The following is an 18,286-nucleotide window of genomic DNA, read 5'->3' on the forward strand; positions in this document are numbered from 1 at the left end:
CGTATGCACAAAAATGCATGCGTGCATGCAAAGGCACATGTGTGCATACGTACATACATACATGCACACATGAATGAAACGGGTGATCTTTCATCACAGCAGCCGACCCAGTATCCTCAAGTGCGTTAGGTTCTGTTACTCATGCTTGAGACACACAGGCCTTACTGACCGTGTCTCGCCATGTGGCCAGTGAGCAGTACACACTGTAGAATTAGTAACGCTCAGGGCCAGGCACATAGCTCAGCGGCACAGCGCCTGCCTAGCATGTTCAAGGTCATGAGCTCAGTCCTCCAGTACCAAAAAAAAAAAAAAAAAAAAAAAATTAGTGTCACTCAGGCTTTGACACTCAGGGTCCTTAAGGGGCTCAGCAGCCAGATGTGACCAATCATCTGCATACCCAGCCCAACCCCATCTTCAGGTGGGCTGATGCTGTGTGACCCCTGGTCTCCTCTGGAGTCACCATGCTGGTTTTCCAGCACAGCTAGCCCACACCTGAAACAAAAAAAGCCCTTTCTGTCACAAACAATGCAGTTAACTCTCAGGATCACAGGGCAGAGCCTGGATCTTTTTTGGGCAAGACCAGATTCCTCACCACACCCTAACCTCTCCCACTCACCCCAGCAGGAGCCAGCCTGTCTTCCTGCTGTGTTGGAGTGTGTATCTAACACATGGAAATCAGTGAACAGATAATGGAAGGCTTCCAGGTGCAGGGGTGTGGTTCCAGAACCCTCTCAGTTCTTCTCAGATGGGTCTTACATGGGGAGTCTCTGTGTGCGTGTGTGCGTGTGTGTGTGTCTTGGGAAGCAAGGATGGAGGAGAGAGGTCACCTTAAGTCATTTGGGGACCCACCATGCAGCTGGTTTAATGTCTTTCTCATCCCCACCTCTGACCTCTCGGATTTTGTCTCCCATAGAGGAAACGCCAAGATGACCAATCCAGCGTTGAGAGCCAAGACTACGGCCCACGTAAGTGTGTCTCTTTCCTTGAAATGAGATGGGCTCACGGATGCTGTTGTGAATTCACTGCAGCTGCCCGCCTAAGCAGGCCCCTTCCCAGAGCTCCGTGCTCCAGTGAATGAAATCTCAGAAAGCCCTGCGCCTGTCTTCCAGCTGTCTACTTGGTCACTGCACAGATCATTCATGTCTCCTCTTTGTGCTCAGTTTTTTGTCCAGAGCAGTGACAGGACCAAGAAGGAGCAAAGTCTGTTGGGGGAAATATGAACTAGGTCCCTGATATGGTGAGTTAGCTACACTGGTCCTGCGGGGCCCTGGGAAAGCAAGACTCCACCGCCACTTCTTCTGGGTAAATAAGAGGGAATGTTCATAGGTAAGAGGGGGTGTTCACATCTCAGTCTTACCATGTGTGGCTTTTAAAATTGACAAAATCAAGCTGGGTTCCCACCTGTACTCCCAGCAGGATGCAGGAGGCTGAGGCAGAAGAATCACCATGAGCTCGGTCTGCCTCTGATCCATAGCAAGACCCTGTCTTAAGAAAACCATACACAATAAAAAATTTTTAAATTTGTCATTACAGCAGCCTCCACATGATTGTGAATTATTTGCTCTAACGTCCTCTTCTACATCAGGAATGAGAGAAGGAAAGGGAGAGTGGAGACAGCTGGAGTGTCACACAGTGCTGAGCTCGGAGGCGGTCCCATCCTCCCTGAACTGGAGATGTCTTGGCTTTCTGCTCAGGCTCTGTGTGTCAGACTCAACTGTCTGTGGGGTGTAATTTTTTAAAAATGCTTTACAAAGGAAGCCTAAGCCAGGCATGGTCCTGCCTGCTTGTACGCTAGTGCCTGGGTTTATAAACTTAACTTGTCTAGGATTCTGGGGAAGAGGGCTGCAGTTGTGTACAACATGTGATAGAGTTCACAAACAGAAGCAGAATTTTGCCAGATACTTCTGTTTGCAACCTGACATACAGAGGCACCACGTGAACTGAGGTACCATAGAATCTCAGCTACTCTGGAAGCTGAGGCAAGTTCAAAGCCAGCTTGGGCAACATTGTGAGATGCTATCTTAAAAATTAAAAAATAAGGAAGCCTGCTGAAAGTGTAATCTCACATGATAATGAACTTGAAGCTTGGAAACATGCAAACCACATCTTCTAAAATAAAAACATTACAAAAATCTCGGTATTCTTTTTTCCTTTGGTGGGAGGCAAGGTGCTATAGGAACCTATGCTGGCACTCTTGCGCTTGTAACCAACAGGGAAGCAGGAATGCTTTTCCCAACGGGCAGGTCTGAGCCATCAGGAACCCAGAGGGCTGGTAGCTGTCCAGGTAGCCACAGGGAGAACCACTTCTCAGTCTCAGCTGCGATGTCACCGTGTGCACAGGGTGGGGGCACACACAGCGCCCTCTCCTCCACAGCTCCTCCCCACCATCTCCTCAGGACCCTGCGGTTTGTGTTCCCAGGGTGTGGTGACATTCTCAGACGTGGCCATAGACTTCTCTCAGGAGGAGTGGGCGTGCCTGGAACCTGCCCAGAGGGACCTGTACTGGGATGTGATGCTGGAGAACTACAGCAACCTGGTCTCCCTAGGTGAGTGAGTCGCCTCCTGAGTGAGCAGAAGTCTGCTTCCCTGACAGTTTCTGAGATGCCCTTCCAGATTCCCATTAACTTCCTTCCTCCAAGCCTAGGCGAGGTTTGTCAGCATGCAAGCAGGCATCATCACAGACATCGGCCTCCCTAGAGCCCAGTTACCTCCCAACCTTGGGCTTCTATGTAATTATTTCTCTTCCTTCATGTCCCAAGCCTGCCCTCAGTCAGGGTCCCCAGGTGTGTGTGTGTCTCACGACCATCGTCCCAGAAACCAGGTTCAGCCCATGATGTGACATTGATACCCAGGTTGCCATTGATGTGCTCTGGTGTTATGGGGACCCAGCTCTACAGAGAACACTGCACTGCAGGGCTCTGATTTGTCCAGAGTGCAGACACAATTCCTGAAAGAGCAAGGTGAGCAGACTGTTTCCGACAGGAGCAGAAGTGAAGTTGAAAGTTAGAGCCCATGAGCTTTGCTTTAAGCACTAAACAGCAGTATTTTGCAGATATCTCAGAAACTTACCTTCCTCTTGGGAAAGTAACGGTCATGTAATTGGATCCCATCATCCATCGCACAGCACTCATGCAAAAGCAGCACCTCGGTGCTTTCACTCACAGCTCATGAAAACACTAGGTCGCGGAGCTTGCCGGGCTCTATTACTGCTCTCAGAGGCGGGCACCATGCCTGTATCATCTTGCTCTTGGTGCACAACGGGCTGGACTCCCTCTCCTCATGTGTGTGTGTGCCAGGTAACAAGAAGCTGACTGCACCCTGGGAGGATGGAGGACGTGGGCTCTGCTCTCCTCCACCTCCCAGCTTTTATAACAGAGGCCCAACTGCTAAAGTGTATAGTTTTAGATACCAGAGTATTTCCAAATTCAATTTCCTGGGTGTTCCAGTTTTCCCACCACATCACCTACAGAGCATACTTGTTTTCATCTTCTCTTTGAGAATTCCTGCTCATTTCCTTGATGATGGCAGCTTCTTAGACACAGTAGGGTGACCTTTCCTTCATCCATCTGTTGCAGTATCACCCCAGGATGGGTCCTGGCCCTTACGGTGCCAGCAGGAGGATCCGTGCTTGAACAAGAGCACTTGGCAATTCATTTGTTTGAGCAGACAAGTTTTTGTGTGACTAGGTTTTTGTGCAAAAGGAAGAAAGGATGTTTTGATCTGTTTTATTTTAAATTCCAGATTTGCGGTCACCAAACGTAGGTAAGAATTCAGCTATCCGAAAGAGCATTTCTAAAATGAATCTTCACAGAAGGAATGCACGAATCAGAAGCAAATCCTGTCCAGCTAATGGGATGTGTGAAAGTGAGTCGAAGAGATCCCAAGGCTCTAAAAAGGGGAATCTCAGCCAGGGCGGGAATCTTGGCCCCGGCCAGAATCTCGACCAGGGCGAGAAGCTTAGCCAGGGTGGGACTGTCAGCCAGAGTAGGAATCTCAGCCAGGATGAGAATCTCAGCCAGGTTGGAAACCCCAGCCAAGAGAAGAACCCCAGCCAAGAGGGGATCAGCACCCAAGAAGGGAACCCCAGTCAAGAAGGGAACTCCAGCCAGGTGGCAACCAACTCCCATAAGGAACCACAGGCTGGAGAAAATGCCCCACCTCGACCTGCTGTGAGGGCACACAAGGAGAGCTCTTACGAATGCACAGAGTGTGGGAAAGTCTTCAGCCGCAGCTATCAGCTGAGCCAGCACCAGAAGATCCACACAGGTGAGAAGCCCTATGAGTGCAAAGAGTGCAAGAAGGCCTTCCGCTGGGGGAACCAGCTCACGCAGCATCAGAAGATCCACACGGGGGAGAAGCCCTACGAGTGCAAGGACTGCGGCAAGGCCTTCCGTTGGGGCTCCAGCCTGGTCATCCACAGGCGGATCCACACTGGGGAGAAGCCGTACACCTGCAAGGACTGCGGGAAGGCCTTCCGGCGGGGCGATGAACTTACCCAACACCTGCGCTTTCACACAGGGGAGAAGGACTATGAGTGCAAGGACTGTGACAAGACCTTCAGCCGCCTCTACAAGCTCATCCAGCACAAGCGCATCCACAGCGGTGACAAGCCCTACGAGTGCAAGGACTGTGGCAAGGCCTTCATCTGCAGCTCCAGCCTCATCCAGCATAAGCGCATCCATACCGGCGAGAAGCCCTTCGAGTGCCAGGAGTGTGGCAAGGCCTTTACGCGCGTGAATTACCTCACGCAGCACCAGAAGATCCACACAGGAGAGAAGCCCCACGAGTGCAAGGAGTGCGGCAAGGCCTTCCGCTGGGGCTCCAGCCTGGTGAAGCACGAGCGCATTCACACCGGGGAGAAGCCCTACAAGTGCACTGAGTGTGGCAAGGCCTTCAACTGCGGCTACCACCTCACCCAGCACGAGCACATCCACACTGGGGAGACGCCCTACAAGTGCAGGGAGTGTGGCAAGGCCTTCATCTACGGCTCGAGCCTGGTAAAGCACGAGCGCATCCACACCGGGGAGAAGCCACACTCATGCCAGGCCTGCGGGAAGGCATTCAGCCACAGCCATCAGCTCACCCAGCACCAGAAGACCCACATAGCCAAACCCCATGTCTGCTAGGAGTGTGGCAAGGTGTGCAAGCACGCAAGCCACCTGAAGGGACACCTGAGAGTGCACAAGAGCTAGGAGGCCATGGAAAGCAAGCACTGGAAGCTGCCGCCCTCCACTCCTTCCTTCCTTGCTGTGAGGAGAAAGTCACTATTAGTTTAATATAGCAAAGCTTTCCTCGGTCATCCTCACACTCACAACATCGCTGGCAATGCCAGAGGCACACATGAGCCACAAAGAAGTCACTTTTCTTTATGATCACAGCAAACGTTGGTCCCAAGGTTTTACCAGATCACCCCACTGCGTCTGCACAGTCGGTCAGTACCATCCCATCTTTATGACGTTTCGGGTTCATTCTGGGGAACACCCCAGCTAAATAATACAAAGAGGAAAGAAGCCTTTAATCGTAGCACATACCCACAGAGAATCAGCAGTGTCCCGTTTCCTTTCTCCTTGTGAGACACCCAGCACACTTCCTGTCACCCCTGGGCATTACAGATGCACCTCGGAATACAGTGGGATTACACCCCAATAAGCCTGTCCTGTGTTGAAAATACCATTCAAAGAGTTGCTTAGTACACTGCCCAAATACTGGAGCCTTGCCTGACCTGCCTTAAAAAGGCTCCAAATCATTCTCAATAGCCTGAATTGGGAATGTCTAAAAGCCTATTCAATGATCAAGTGCTGGATGTCTTGTGTAATTTATTATCACACTGAAAGTGAAAATTAGTGGCTACATGGTTATGCTTTCGCATCATCGTGAGATGAGAAATCAGTGGTCATGTGGATTCGCTTTCACACCATCGTGAAGATGATAAGTCAGTGCCTCTAGGGCTATACCGGCACCATCCTAAGCTTCAGAAGTCATTGGTTGTATTGAATCCACCATCATGAAGATCAGAAATAAGTGGTTGTATGGATTCACTTTTGCATCATTGTGGAGATCAGAAATGAGTGGCTGTATGGATTCGCTTTCGCATCATTGTAAAGATCAGAAATCAGTGGTCATGTGGATTCGCTTTCACACCATCGTGAAGATTAGAAATCAGTGGCTATATGGTTGTATTCACACCATCCTAAGCTTCAGAAGTCAGTGGTTGTATTGGGTCCACTTCTGCACCATCATGAAGATCAGAAATCAGTGGTTGAATGGATTCGCTTTCACATCATTGTGGAGATCAGAAATCAGTGGTTGTCTGGTTGGCTTTTGCACCATCGTAAAATTGAAAAATTGTAAGTTGAAATATCCATAACTTGCAACCATCTGTATCTGTAAAGTGTTTATTGTGTGCATCGTTTGTACATAGGGGTAATCAAATCTACCTATAGTTGCTGTTGTGGAAATTAAACGTATGGTACATGTAAACTCCTTGACACCGTATCTGGTATACTGTGTCCACTTGGTAAATATTACCTATTGTTGTTCTTCTGTCCACGTTAGTGTTACTCTTACTGAGCTAGTACCAGACCACCTGGGAGCGCAGTGAGTTTAGAAGAAGAACATTATGGTCTGGGGTTATAACTCACAGCACCTGCCTGGCAAGTGCAAAGTCATGAGTTTGATCCCCAGTAAAAAAAAAAAAGAAGAAAAACATCAGGCTTCCCAGAGAAAGCATAGATTTTCGTCACTGTCTTCAGTTTGTCAGTCATGTGTTACTGCACAAAAGAAACAGAACACAAAACATTACATTAGACTTCATCAAAAGCACAAAGCATGTTGATGAAATGATGCTCTTAAGAAAAACAGAAGGCAAGAAGTAGACAAAAAGAGACGAGCTTATGCACCAAAGGAAGGACCCATGTAGAAGAAAGTACAAGGAATCCCTCACGTTACGGCACAGCAGATAAAATAGATGGCAAGAGATGTAGTACTTTGCTAGAGAAGATCACCAAGTGGCCAGTACGCAAGTGATATGTGTTCAACACCGCTCCTCATCAGAGAAAAGCAAAGTAAGACACAGTGGGATGTCACCAGACAGTCTCCAGAATAGCAAAATTAAAAGTAGTAACAGGAAAGTGTGTTTCGTGTGTCTCACCACAAAACAAGGAAGGAAGGGACGTTGCTCCAGTCATTCCACAGTGTATACATGTATCAAAAATACATGTTGTATCCCATAAGTGTAGTATAAAAAATAAATGTAATACAGTTATTTGTCAATGAAAAGTATTAATAAATTTTTGAAATCACATTGGAGCTGGACTCTATTGGATATTTAACACGGCCTCTTTCAGGAAGAAACTGGGCAGTGACCATACACTGCAGGGACAGCAAAGGAGGGCCAGGACCAAGGTAGAGTCCCAGCTCGGTGGGCGAGGGGAGAAGTGCAGCCACCTGAAGATAAGCCTGGAGTGAGGATAGGAGTGGGGCATGGTATGGTGATGCATGCCTGTTATCTTGGTGCTCTGGGAGCAAGCTGTGCCAGGAGGGCTGCAAGTCCAAGCTCAGTGACTTAGACCACGTCTCAAAGCACACAAAATCATCTGGAGAATCCCAGCACTTAGAAAGCCACGGCAGGAGCATCACCCTGAGCTTGAAGCCAGACTGGGCTACATAGTGAGTTTAAGGCCATTCTGAACTACATTGTGAGACCCTGTCTAAAAAAAAACAAAAAAACCTTTCATTTGGCTGAAGGCATTGCTCAGTGTGAAGGCCTGGGGTATCCTAGTACCAAAAAAAAAAAAAAATGAAGAAGTGCCATAGGAAAGCCTAGCACCCAGAGGAGGGATCTGAGACACGGGCAGGCAGGGGCTGGAAGCATGTGCTGGAGACTGAAGAAAGGCAGAGTGTAGGAGGTAGGCTTGAGCCTGCGAGCTTACTCACGGGGCAGCCTTCAAGACACTGGGAAGAGCCGAGTCTATGGGGAGATCAGCACCAGACGCGAGGACACCACTTTGAACGACCCTCAGCCCCACAGTGAAGGTAGGATGCCATGCGGTTGTCAGCCTAGAATACTGGCCTGGAGCGCAGCACGGCTCACACTTACCTCAGGCTCAGGGCTGCACCTCAGCCAAGGGCCCTCAAGTCCCTGAGTCAGGCCGCCCTCGGTGTCTGACTCAGGGTTTGGGCTCTAGGGGAGTGTTTATGGGGTGGGTGAGAGACCCAGGTTTCAAAGTGAGGTTTCTCCCTGGAGGTGGCCTCAGACCCTGGTAACCATCCACATTCCCCCTTCTGTGACACTGAGCCAACAGTTCAGTAAGGCATTTGGCAGGCTCACAATATATAATTTTATATATAAATTATACCTGATAATTTTATATCAAAATATTCAGCCAGTTAAACAAAATCATCAGTGAGTCCAAAGAAGACACTAATAGCTGGACATGATTGTACACATCTGTAATCCCAGCCCTCAGGAGGCTCAAGCAGGAGGATCACTGAATTCAAGGCCACCCTAGGCTACGTAATGAGCCTAAACTACACACCAAGACCCTGTCTCAAAAACAGCCCAAAACAATGACAACAGAAAGACACTAACAGTGATTTGGCACCATACAGGGACCATGGAGGGGACAGCCAGATGCTGGCCCCTCCCAACATGTGGGCTGGGCGCCAAGGTCCCACCCCCATCCCGCTGCACACTGTAAGTTAAGATGATAGCTGTTGAGTAAGATACACTTGATGATTGTACTGTTTAGTATTTCACTGACTTTGCAGGCCTAAAGCCATCTATTCAGAGGATAACAATTTGTAGTGTAATATCTATGGGGCATCTTCAGAAGGTGGTAGCTACTGTTATTTCCCTGTTATCTTGTTTTATTTTTTTTTATCGGTACCGGGGATCGAACTCACGACCGCCTCCTTTCAAGACAGGTGCTTATGCTATGAGCTAAATCCCCATCCCCTGTTATCTTGTTTTAAAGCCCTGTATTGTTTTCATTGTTTGGTTTGCTTTGGTTTGCTTTGGTTTTATTGTTTTGATTTTCTTATATCTAATAGCATGTGCATCTATTGCTAGGATAACAAGATATATTATGGTAGCTATTTTGGATTAACTATTATCTTGAAGTCCTGTATTGCATTCATTATTTTGTTTTTATTGGTTTTGTTCTGTTTTGTCTGAAGGTATGTGCAGCTATTTTGAAGACAAAAAGAGACATTACAGTAACCATTGTTGACTTCCTATTACCTTTTTTTGAGCCCTGTGTCAGTTACAATGGTTTGGTTTGGTTTGGTTTGGTTTGGTTTGGTTCGGTTCAGTTCGGTTCGGTTTGGTTACCAGGGATCAAACTCATATCCTTCCACTTTCCAGGCAGGAGTTTATACTACTGAGCTAAATCTCCAGCCCACACTGTTTTGTTTTGATTGGCTTTATTCTGTTTTATTTTGCTTGTTTTTATTCTTTAAAATAAAAAATTATAGCTGGGTGTGGTGACACACACCTACATAATCCCAGCACTCGGGAGGCTGAAGTATCAGTATCACTGCAAGTTCAAGACCAGCCTGCACTACAAAGTGAGCTCAAGGCCAGCCTGAACTACACAGCAAGACCCTGTCTCAAAATGACAAAAAAATAATTTTTTAAAAACACACTAATAGAGGCTGGGGATTTAGCTCAGCAGCATAAATGCCTGCCTTGCAAGCAGGCAGTCGTGAGTTCGATCCCTGGTACCGATAAAAACGAAAAAGATCCAAAAAAAAAAAAAAAACCACTAATATAAAGAAAAGCTAAACAAAATGATGAAAAATAAACATGACTGACATGTAAAAAAGAATTAGGGTCCATAAGAGGGCTCAAAAGAGAAAGTGAGATTTAAAGTTCTATTGAAAATATGACCAACAGACATGCCCCACATGAGAGCAATCTCAGAGCCTGAAGACAGGGTTGGTGGTGGTGACCAGCAAAAGAACGTGAAGGATGGATCCAGCAGATCCTGGCTAATGCAGAGACAAAAGTTAACTAGAATCAAGGACAAATCAGAAGACAGCACAGGTGGCATGGAAAACCTTTTTACTGAAGTAATAATCAAAAGCTTTCCAAATAGGGTAGAAGAGTTTGACATACACGCAAGTGAGATGCACAAAACTCCACACAGCCACCATCAGAAAACACATCACAGTGAAAATCCCTGACATCCAGGACAACCTCAGAATCTTAAAAGGGATTAGAAAAAAAAAAAGTGAGAAACCACCTATACAAGAAAATCTATTATATTTCACTAGAAGTCCAGCCGACTTCTCAATACAAACCTTATCAGATATTGGACTGAAGTGTTTAAAACACTAAAAGAGAACAATTTCGAACCCAGGCTGATGTATCCTGCAAAACTATATTTCAAAATTGATGGAGGAATAAAGTACTTTCTTGATCAACACCACCTAGAGAGATTCATGACCACAATTCTGCACTCCAAAAGATTCTTAAGGATGCCCTAGCAAGTGACAATGAAACTAACAATGACATGAGGTCTAATAAAGTAAATACAGGGCTGGAGATTTAGCTCAGCAGCATAAGCGCCTGCCTTGCAAGTGGGGAGTTTGATCCCTGGTACCAGTTTAAAAAAAAAAAAAAAAAACTCTAAATACACCACATCAGGGAAGCAGTTAGGTAGAAGGGAAAGATAGGGAATCTGCAACAGGAAAATAAGGTAATGACAGGAACAAGTCAGTACCTATCATCAATAACTTAATGTGAATGGTCTCAAATCTTCAGTCAAAAGACCGACTGGCACAATGGACAAAGAAATAGAATCCGAAACTCACAGACTAAAAATCAAAGGATAGTTAGATATGGTAGTACATGCCTGTAATCTGAGCACTCAGGAGGCTGAGGCAAGAGGATTGTTGCAAGTTCAAGGTCAGCCAGGTTATACAGTGAGATCAAGGCCAGTGTGAACTACATAGCACACCTTGTCTCAAGAAAAAAATTAAAATTCAAAGGGTGGAAAAACTATTCCATGCAATAGCAACCCAAAAAAGAGATGTAACTACCTTACACTCCGATTTCAAGCCAATACTGATCAAAAGAAGCAAAGAAGGCCCTATATATTGGTTAGGGGGGAAATCCACCAGAAGAGATGGCAGTTATTAACATATCTGCCAAACAGAGCCCCCAACTTCATAAAACCAATACTACTGGACCTAAGAGATCATATAATTATAATGAACCTTAATACCCCAATAACAGATTAACTAGATAAACAAAATCAAAGAAATAAAACCTTCAAACAAATGACTAACAGATGTCTACAGTGTTCAGCCAGCAGCAGCAAAATACATTCTTATCAGCAGCACATAGACCTTTCTACAGAACAGATTACCTGCCAGGCAGTAAATCAGCCTAAAGTCAAAGAATTGAAACTATACCATGTTTATTGCCCATCCATAGCTCTGTGAGTTAGAAATGAACTACAAAAGGAAACACAGAAAATATACAAATGCATGTAAACTAAACAGTACATTCTTAACTAAACAGTGGGGTACAGAAAAAAACCATGGAAGAAATAAGACACTTTGTAGAATAAAATGATAGTACCAGTACCACAAACTAGAACTCATAGAATACAATAGCTATAAATGCCTGCAAAAACAGAGCAAGCCCAAACAACCTAATGACCCCACAGTCCTAGAGAAACAAGAATAACCCAAGCTCAAAGCTAATACCGAGAAGGAAATTCTAAAACTCAGAGCAGAAATCAAGGAAAACTAAACCATAAAAACTACAAAGAACCATTAAATCTAAAAGTGTTTTTGTTTTTTTTTTCTTTTTTTAATTTGGTTAGCCGGTCTAACCAAAAACAGAACACTGCAATTAGGAATCAAGAAGATGAAATCTGCTATGGACACTGCTGGAATAAAAAATAGTATTAGCAACTACTTTGTGATGTGAACCTGTACAGTAACAAACTGAAGAATTCAGAAGAAATAGGTAGATTAGCAGATACATGCATTACCAAAATTGAACCAAGAAAATTTTAGTTTGATTTTTGGTTTGGGTTTTTGTTTTGTGTTTGTTTTTGTCTTTTTTGAGAAAGGGTCTTGCTATGGAATTCAAGGCTGACCTTGAGCTCACTTTGTAGCTCTGGCTGGTCTTGAACTTGCAGTGATGCCTCCTGCCTCAGCCTCCCACATGCTGGAATTATAGGCATGCATCACCATGCCTGGCAAACCAAGAAAATTTTAAAATCCTGAATAAGCCAATAACAGGCAGTGAAATTCAAGCAGCAGTAAATAACCTACCAACTAAGAAAAGCCCAAGTCTAGACAGGTTCACTGCTGAATTCTACAAAAACTTCAGGGAAGCCTCAACACCAAGATTCCTGGAGGTTTTTAACGAGATTGAAATGGAAAGAGCGATTCTAAATTCATTTCTGAAAGCCAGCATCACTATGACTCCAAAAGCCAAGACCAAACTTAAAAAGCAAAACTACAGGCCGGTCTCCTTTATGTGTGTAATAAATGGCGAACTCCAGACCATATTAGCAAACAGAATGCAACCTGTCAAGGCACAAGATGCGCCCTGGAAAGTTGCTCAGAGGGGCAGACGCAGGCTTCCACGGGCCAGGGTCCTCCGTCTGGATTTCAGCTGATCCACAACCCACACGTATCAGAGCCCAGTATCACACACCACAGACAACTTTCACCCATTAAAAGCTTTTATTGAAGCGCTATCATGAAGCTGCTCCCTCCCTAGCAAAGGAATATAGGTGGGCATTCCCAGCTGGTGACCCGTCAGCTCAGCACTGGGTTTCTTGGGGCAGGCGCCGGGGTGCCACAGGTGGCGGCCGCGGTGCCACAGGTGGAGGCTGGGGCTCCTGCTCCTGCTCCTGCTCCTGTTGCTGCTCCTGTTGCTGCTCCTGTTCCTGCTCCTGCTCCTCCAAGCTGTGCCAGATGCCATATCCAAAATACATAGCGAGCCCTGGCAGGGAGGCGAAGCTGTGAGTAGACAGCCTGTCACTCCCCAGGGTGCTGCCCATGGGGTCCTGTGGTCCCCAGTCCCGTCCTCAGCGCCCCACTCACCCACGAGCATCCAGACGGCCAGGCGGGTCCAGGTGGCCGGGCTCATCTGCAGCATCAGGCAGACGTTCATGACGATGCTCAGTGCCGGGAGCAGGGGCACGCCGGGGACCTGCGGACAGCAGTGTGGTTTGTCTCGGGGAGCCCACTGGAGGAGGCCAGCCAGGAGGGCCAGGGCATCGGCAGGGTGTCCCCTCCATGAGACTGCCAGGCCCGGGCTCACCCGCTCACCTTGAAGTGCAGCGGGGCAGGGTTCTGGGGCTGTCGCCAGATGACACCCAGGGCCCCTGAGGTCAGCAGCAGCAGCAGGGAGACCCCCACCACGCACGCCAGGTCTCCTGAGAACAGGCGGTCGGGCCACCAGGCCAGCACCAGGCCCAGGCCGATCAGCAGCAGGACTTGGAGGGAGAGGACAGAAGTGAGTGGACATGGAGACCACCTCGTTGGTTAGAAAGTAGGGCTTTTGGCACAGCCGAGGAGCTCACAAGGGGGCGCCAGGACCTGCTGACGCAGGCCTCCAAGGAGCAGTGGGCGGGGAGAGGGAACAAGCAGGGCAGAGGTGCTGACCATAAAGCCAGGGAGGCCTACAAGAAACAGCTGCCCGGGGCGGGATGTCGGGGTCCTTACCCCCACCTCCCTCACCACGCCCAGGCTCACCGAGCACCATGGCGCACAAGTACACCAGCCGGCCAGACCCTGCAGACGGGGTGGCATTCCCAGGGACACAGAGGGCCCAGCCGAGCCTCAAGCACCCTGTCTGCGGTGCAGGGTCCGCAGAGATCACATCACACTCAGCCTGAGTCTCCTGTGATTCCACCCTGGTGTTCTCCTTGCTGGAACCCGAGTCCTCGTCCGGCTGGAACCTAGGAGACAAGGCGGTGGTAACCATGGCCAGGGACACACCCAGCACTGCTAGCTTCCCGGAGTGGATCTCACCTGAGGACAAGCACAGAAAAGGCTACTAGGGAGCAGGCCACCAGGGTCCCGATGCATGTGAGGTCCACAAGGTCTCTGAGCTCGAACAGGAAGGCCATGCACGCTGCAGGGAGGACACAGTGGGAGCAGAGAGGACTCAGCTCCTGACCACCCCCACGCGCAGGAAGTGGGGCAGGAGCCTGGCAGGTCCTCACCTGCGATGACCCCGGACACCACAGTGGCCAACACGGGGATGTTCGTGCCAGCATGGACCCAGGCCAGGCCCCTGAAGAGGAGCCCATCCTCCGCCATGGCAAAAATGACCCGAGGCATGGAGAGCATGGCACCCAAGAGGCTGCAGAAGTGGGGGAAGCATGTGAGAGCCACGGAGGAGCCTGGGCTAAGCCATCACTACCACCACCACCATCACCACCACCACCACCACCACCACCACCACCACCACCACCCGTGCCTCAGCCCCACGCCCAGGAGGGCGGAGAAAGGCAGGGTCATCTGGTCACCCACCTGGAGGAGAGGGCACACAGGGTGCCCACAGCCACCACATAGCTGAAAGGGGTCCATCCCACGTGGATGAAGGCCTCGAAGAGGGCACGCTCGGGCCGGATCAGATAATAGGGTGTCAAGAGGGTGAGGGCCGCCGAGAGGCCAGAGTACATCATGAAGCAGACAAAGAGTGAGACCACTAAGCTGAGCGGGATGGCGAGCCGCGGGCTGTGGGCTTCTTCCCCTGTGGGAGCAGAAAGTGGAGCACTAAGGGGACAGAGGCACCCGGCTGTCCCATCGTCCCAGCACTTGGGAGGCTGAGGCAGGAGAGGCCTCAGGGCTAGCCAGACACCCACACCAAGAAAACAAAAACGAAGGCCTCGAGGGGCCGTGCTACCCGCCGTGGAGATGACATCGAAACCAATGAAGGCGAAGAAACACGTGGCCGCCCCGCGGAGGACCCCAGCCATGCCAAAGGGGAAGAAGCCTCCTTCACCAAAGGCGCCCAGACTGTGAGGGAGGAAGACACAGTGATGCTGCCTGCCCTGCGCGGCTCCATCCCACTGCCCAGCCCTGGACCCAGCAGCCACCTGTGCGTGCCGTTGAGGCGGGACTCAGCCAGCAAGTAGTCGTGCGCCATGAGCTCCCAGTTGCGCAGATTTCCCTTGATAAAGCCGGCGACGGTGACGAAGGCCAGTACCAGGAGGTTCACCCCCGCAAACAGCCGGGTGAGCAGCACCGACTCGCGCATTCCAGCCGCCAGGAGCACTGCAGGAGGAAACGGGAAAAGTACAGAGCGAAGGGCGCTCCGGCCCTCAGGAGGCCAGGCGGAAGGCCACGAAACTCACCCGTGAGGAGTAGCACCACTCCCAGCGCCACGAAGTCGGCATGCGCGGCCAGCACCTGTGGGGCGTGCAGGGAGATGCGGGTGCCCAGCCCCTGCTCTGCGTACCCGCTGATCAGGCCGTCAAAGGCCGCACTCCAGGCCCGGGCCACGCTGGCTGCACCTGCGGTGGGAAGGAAGCAGCAGTCAATACAGACAGACGGAGAGGCACTGACATACAGCAGCCGCCGGGGGGCGCATCCACCGAGTGGGAAATCCTAGCCCCCGACAGTGAAAAACGCCAGGCATGGTGCTGCCTGCCCATAATCCCAGCACTCCGGAGGCCGAGGCAGAAGGGTCTCCAGCCTGGACCTCTCAGGGACTTATTGAGACTCTGTCTGGGAAACTTAAAAAGGGGTTGGGGATGGAGCTCACTGCGAACCTGGGACTCCACCCCCAGGTCTGGAGAAAAAGACTGCCCCCTGCAGTCCGCATTCCTTGTAGGCTGGGTCACTCGGGCAGCAGGAAGGAGCCCCATGGGAGGACATCTGGGGGTGCTGATCCCCCACACTCGCTCCCCGAGGCTCCTGCACCAGGTTGGCAGCTCAGGCTTGTAACCCCAGCATGCAGCAGGCTGAGGCAGGAGGATCTCCACCAGTCTGAGCTGTACCCTCCCACCCCGTGGGCCCTGCCTCCCCCACTCCAGCCCGCCTCACCGAGGACGTAGGACAGGATGAGGTTCCAGCCGGTGACGAAGGCCAGCAGCTGCCCCACGGTGACATAGCTGGAGACATAGGCAGACCCGGAGTAGGGCACGTGGGCGCCCAGCTCGGCATAGCAGAGCCCGGACAGCAGGCAGGGAAGTGTGGCCACCAGGAAGCTGAACACGATGCCCGGGCCGGCCTGGTCCCTCACCACATCACCGGCCAGCACGTACGCGCCTGCCCCCAGTGTGCCGCCCACGCCCAGTGACACCAGGTCCAGCGTTGTCAGACAGCGCGGCAGGTGGATGCCTGGACCCTCCACCAGTGGGCGCCGGCGCAGTAGCCGGCAGCCCAGGTCGCAAAGGCCCTGTGGCTGCATCCCAGAGGTGTGAAGTCAGAGGCCTGCCTGGGCCTGCAGAGTGCAGAGGACACAACACGTCCTGCGCCCTAGGGGAAGATGGCAAAGACAGATCAGTAGAGTCACCTCTCAGAGCCTCTGGGATTCTGAGCCAAAGTACAACTTTAACCCTTTTGTGTCTTTCTTTTTGAGACGGTCTCGCCATGCAGTTCAGGCTGGCCTGGAGCTCAGGCTGTAGCCAAGGCTGCTAACGATCCTCCCGCCTCAGCCTCTGTAGTGCTGAAATTGCAGGGATGCCTGGTTTTAAATACTCTTTTTAAAAATTGGTTTTTCAAACTGATCCTTCTGGAGCACGCCTGTAACCCCAGCACTCGGAGGCTGTAGCAGGAGGAGAGCCGAGAGTTCAAGGCCTGCCTGGTCTACATACTGAGTTCAAGGCCAGCTTGAACCACACAGGGAGACCTAACTTGCTGTCCTCCTGCCTCGGTGCCCCCCCCCCCACCGCGCCCAAAGTGCTGGCTAAGGGGTCTTTGCCTGAAGGATATTTGGAAGGACACCAAGCCGCAGCCGATCGAGGCAATGCGGGGCAGGTGTGGCAGAGTGGCCGCGTTTACCTTCTCAGTCCCAGTGTCCCCAGGGCTACCCTAGAGACTTCAGTGCAGAGGACAAAAGTGCAGACATATGGCGTCCGGCAGGAAAACTGGACATGGGGGATGGGCCTGAGGCCACGACCAAGAAGGAGACCCGTTGGGCCTGTCCATCTGGATACTGCCTGGCTCCCTGGTCTGCATTCTTTCACACACACCCCCAACCCTTACCCAACAAAGAATTTCGGAGGGAAACTGCAATGCCCCGCCCACAGCCCTCCCCAAGGAGGATTTTAGGGCCTGTGCTCTCTTTCGGGAAAGGGGGTAAGAGCCATGCGCTGCCAACAAAACCCTAAATATGAAGCCATGCCTGTTGTGCCAGCTTTCTGGAGGCTGAGGCAGGAGGGCCATTGCAAGTTTAAGACCAGCTTGGGCTACAGAGTGAGTTCAAGACCAGCCTCCACTGTGTAATGAGACCTCATGTCTCGAAAAACAAAACAGGGCCTGGGATTTAGCTCAGCGGTACAGCGCCTGCCTGGCAAATGCAAGGCCCTGAGATCAATTCCTGGTATGGAAAAAAAAACGAGTTGAGGGTGGTGGCGCTCCCCTATAATCTCAGCACTTGGGAGGCCGAAGCAGGAGTATTACGGTGAGTTTGAGGCCCAGCCTGGGCCACAGAAGTGAGTTCAAGACCAGCCTGAACTGCATAGCAAGACTCAAAACACCCAAAACAAAAATCAAAACAAAACAAAACCGGTCTCTAAAACATCAAAGACCCACCCCCACCCTCTCTGGGGAGGACCTCCAAGGCTCTAGGCCAACTGCGACAAGACACTTGATGGCAGGTGGTGGAGGTTCCCCCAGGACATCCAAGCCCGTCCTGGCAGGAGAGGGTGTTGTCAAAACTTACAGATCCCTGAAGCAGGAGCTCGGAGCACAGCAGGGCCCCGAGGCGCCGAAAGTGGGATCCGATGAGCTGCACTGGAGCCAGCGGTGGACTCTGGGCTGCTGCAGACCGCAGCTTTAATAGCTCCTGGGAAGGCCTGGGGCAGGGCGTGCTGGGCGGGGCTGCTCGATCAGCGCTACTGCCCATGGATGCAGGCAGGCATCGCTGAGACTATGACTCCGTTGAGCTGGCCTTTGGAGACAGGGCCTCACCGAGTAGCTAACTGCCCATATTGGTTTTGAGCTCATAGCCTCCTGCCTCAGCCTCCCTGTGATCACAGCCATGCTGTGATCTGGGGGTACATCACCATGGTGGCCTCTGCCCGCCCCCCATGACCCATCACAGATGCGTCTTTCTGAGCTGGGCTGAAGTACGGTGGCT

General features: G+C 50.6%; 2 protein-coding genes across 5 annotated transcripts in view; one reads left to right on the forward strand and one right to left on the reverse strand.

Annotated features, from left to right (window-relative positions):
• The window catches only part of Znf331 (zinc finger protein 331), a 30,575-nt gene extending 23,272 nt beyond the window's left edge, over positions 1-7,303 (forward strand). Inside the window, exons 4-6 of one of the 4 annotated variants that reach the window (XM_013147815.3) lie at positions 914-965; positions 2,420-2,546; positions 3,742-7,303. In XM_013147815.3, the coding sequence (XP_013003269.1) occupies positions 914-965; positions 2,420-2,546; positions 3,742-5,126 (1,564 nt within the window). In that variant the 3' untranslated portion in view covers positions 5,127-7,303. Of the gene's footprint in view, positions 1-913; positions 2,133-2,419; positions 2,547-3,741 lie in introns of those variants that run through there. The other 3 variants (XR_010048716.1, XR_010048717.1, XR_010048715.1) reach the window with 3 other exon arrangements.
• Positions 7,304-12,698: 5,395 nt separating this feature from the next.
• LOC100730712 (cationic amino acid transporter 3-like) lies at positions 12,699-18,052 on the reverse strand. The gene is made up of 12 exons (XM_013147686.2): positions 17,870-18,052; positions 16,027-16,387; positions 15,336-15,494; positions 15,078-15,255; positions 14,885-14,997; positions 14,509-14,731; positions 14,199-14,338; positions 14,005-14,107; positions 13,726-13,931; positions 13,300-13,466; positions 13,072-13,180; positions 12,699-12,970 (listed from the first exon to the last, which is right to left on the reverse strand). The coding sequence occupies exons 1-12, from the start codon at positions 18,050-18,052 to the stop codon at positions 12,789-12,791; spliced, it is 2,124 nt and encodes a 707-aa protein (XP_013003140.2). The 3' UTR covers positions 12,699-12,788.
• Positions 18,053-18,286: the final 234 nt, after the last annotated feature.

This window comes from Cavia porcellus, unplaced genomic scaffold (genome assembly GCF_034190915.1).
Source record: "Cavia porcellus strain 051 isolate PalLab524CR breed Dunkin Hartley unplaced genomic scaffold, mCavPor4.1 scaffold_7, whole genome shotgun sequence".
NCBI classification, from domain to species: Eukaryota; Metazoa; Chordata; class Mammalia; order Rodentia; family Caviidae; genus Cavia; species Cavia porcellus.

Coding starts and splice junctions, on each gene's coding strand:
- LOC100730712 (XM_013147686.2), bottom strand. CDS start 18,052: ATGGGCAGTAGCGCTGATCGAGCAGCCCCGCCCAGCACGCCCTGCCCC. Junction 15,256..15,335: donor AGTGGTGCTACTCCTCACGG/GTGAGTTTCGTG, acceptor TTCCTCCTGCAG/TGCTCCTGGCGGCTGGAATG. Junction 14,998..15,077: donor CGCCTCAACGGCACGCACAG/GTGGCTGCTGGG, acceptor CCTCCCTCACAG/TCTGGGCGCCTTTGGTGAAG.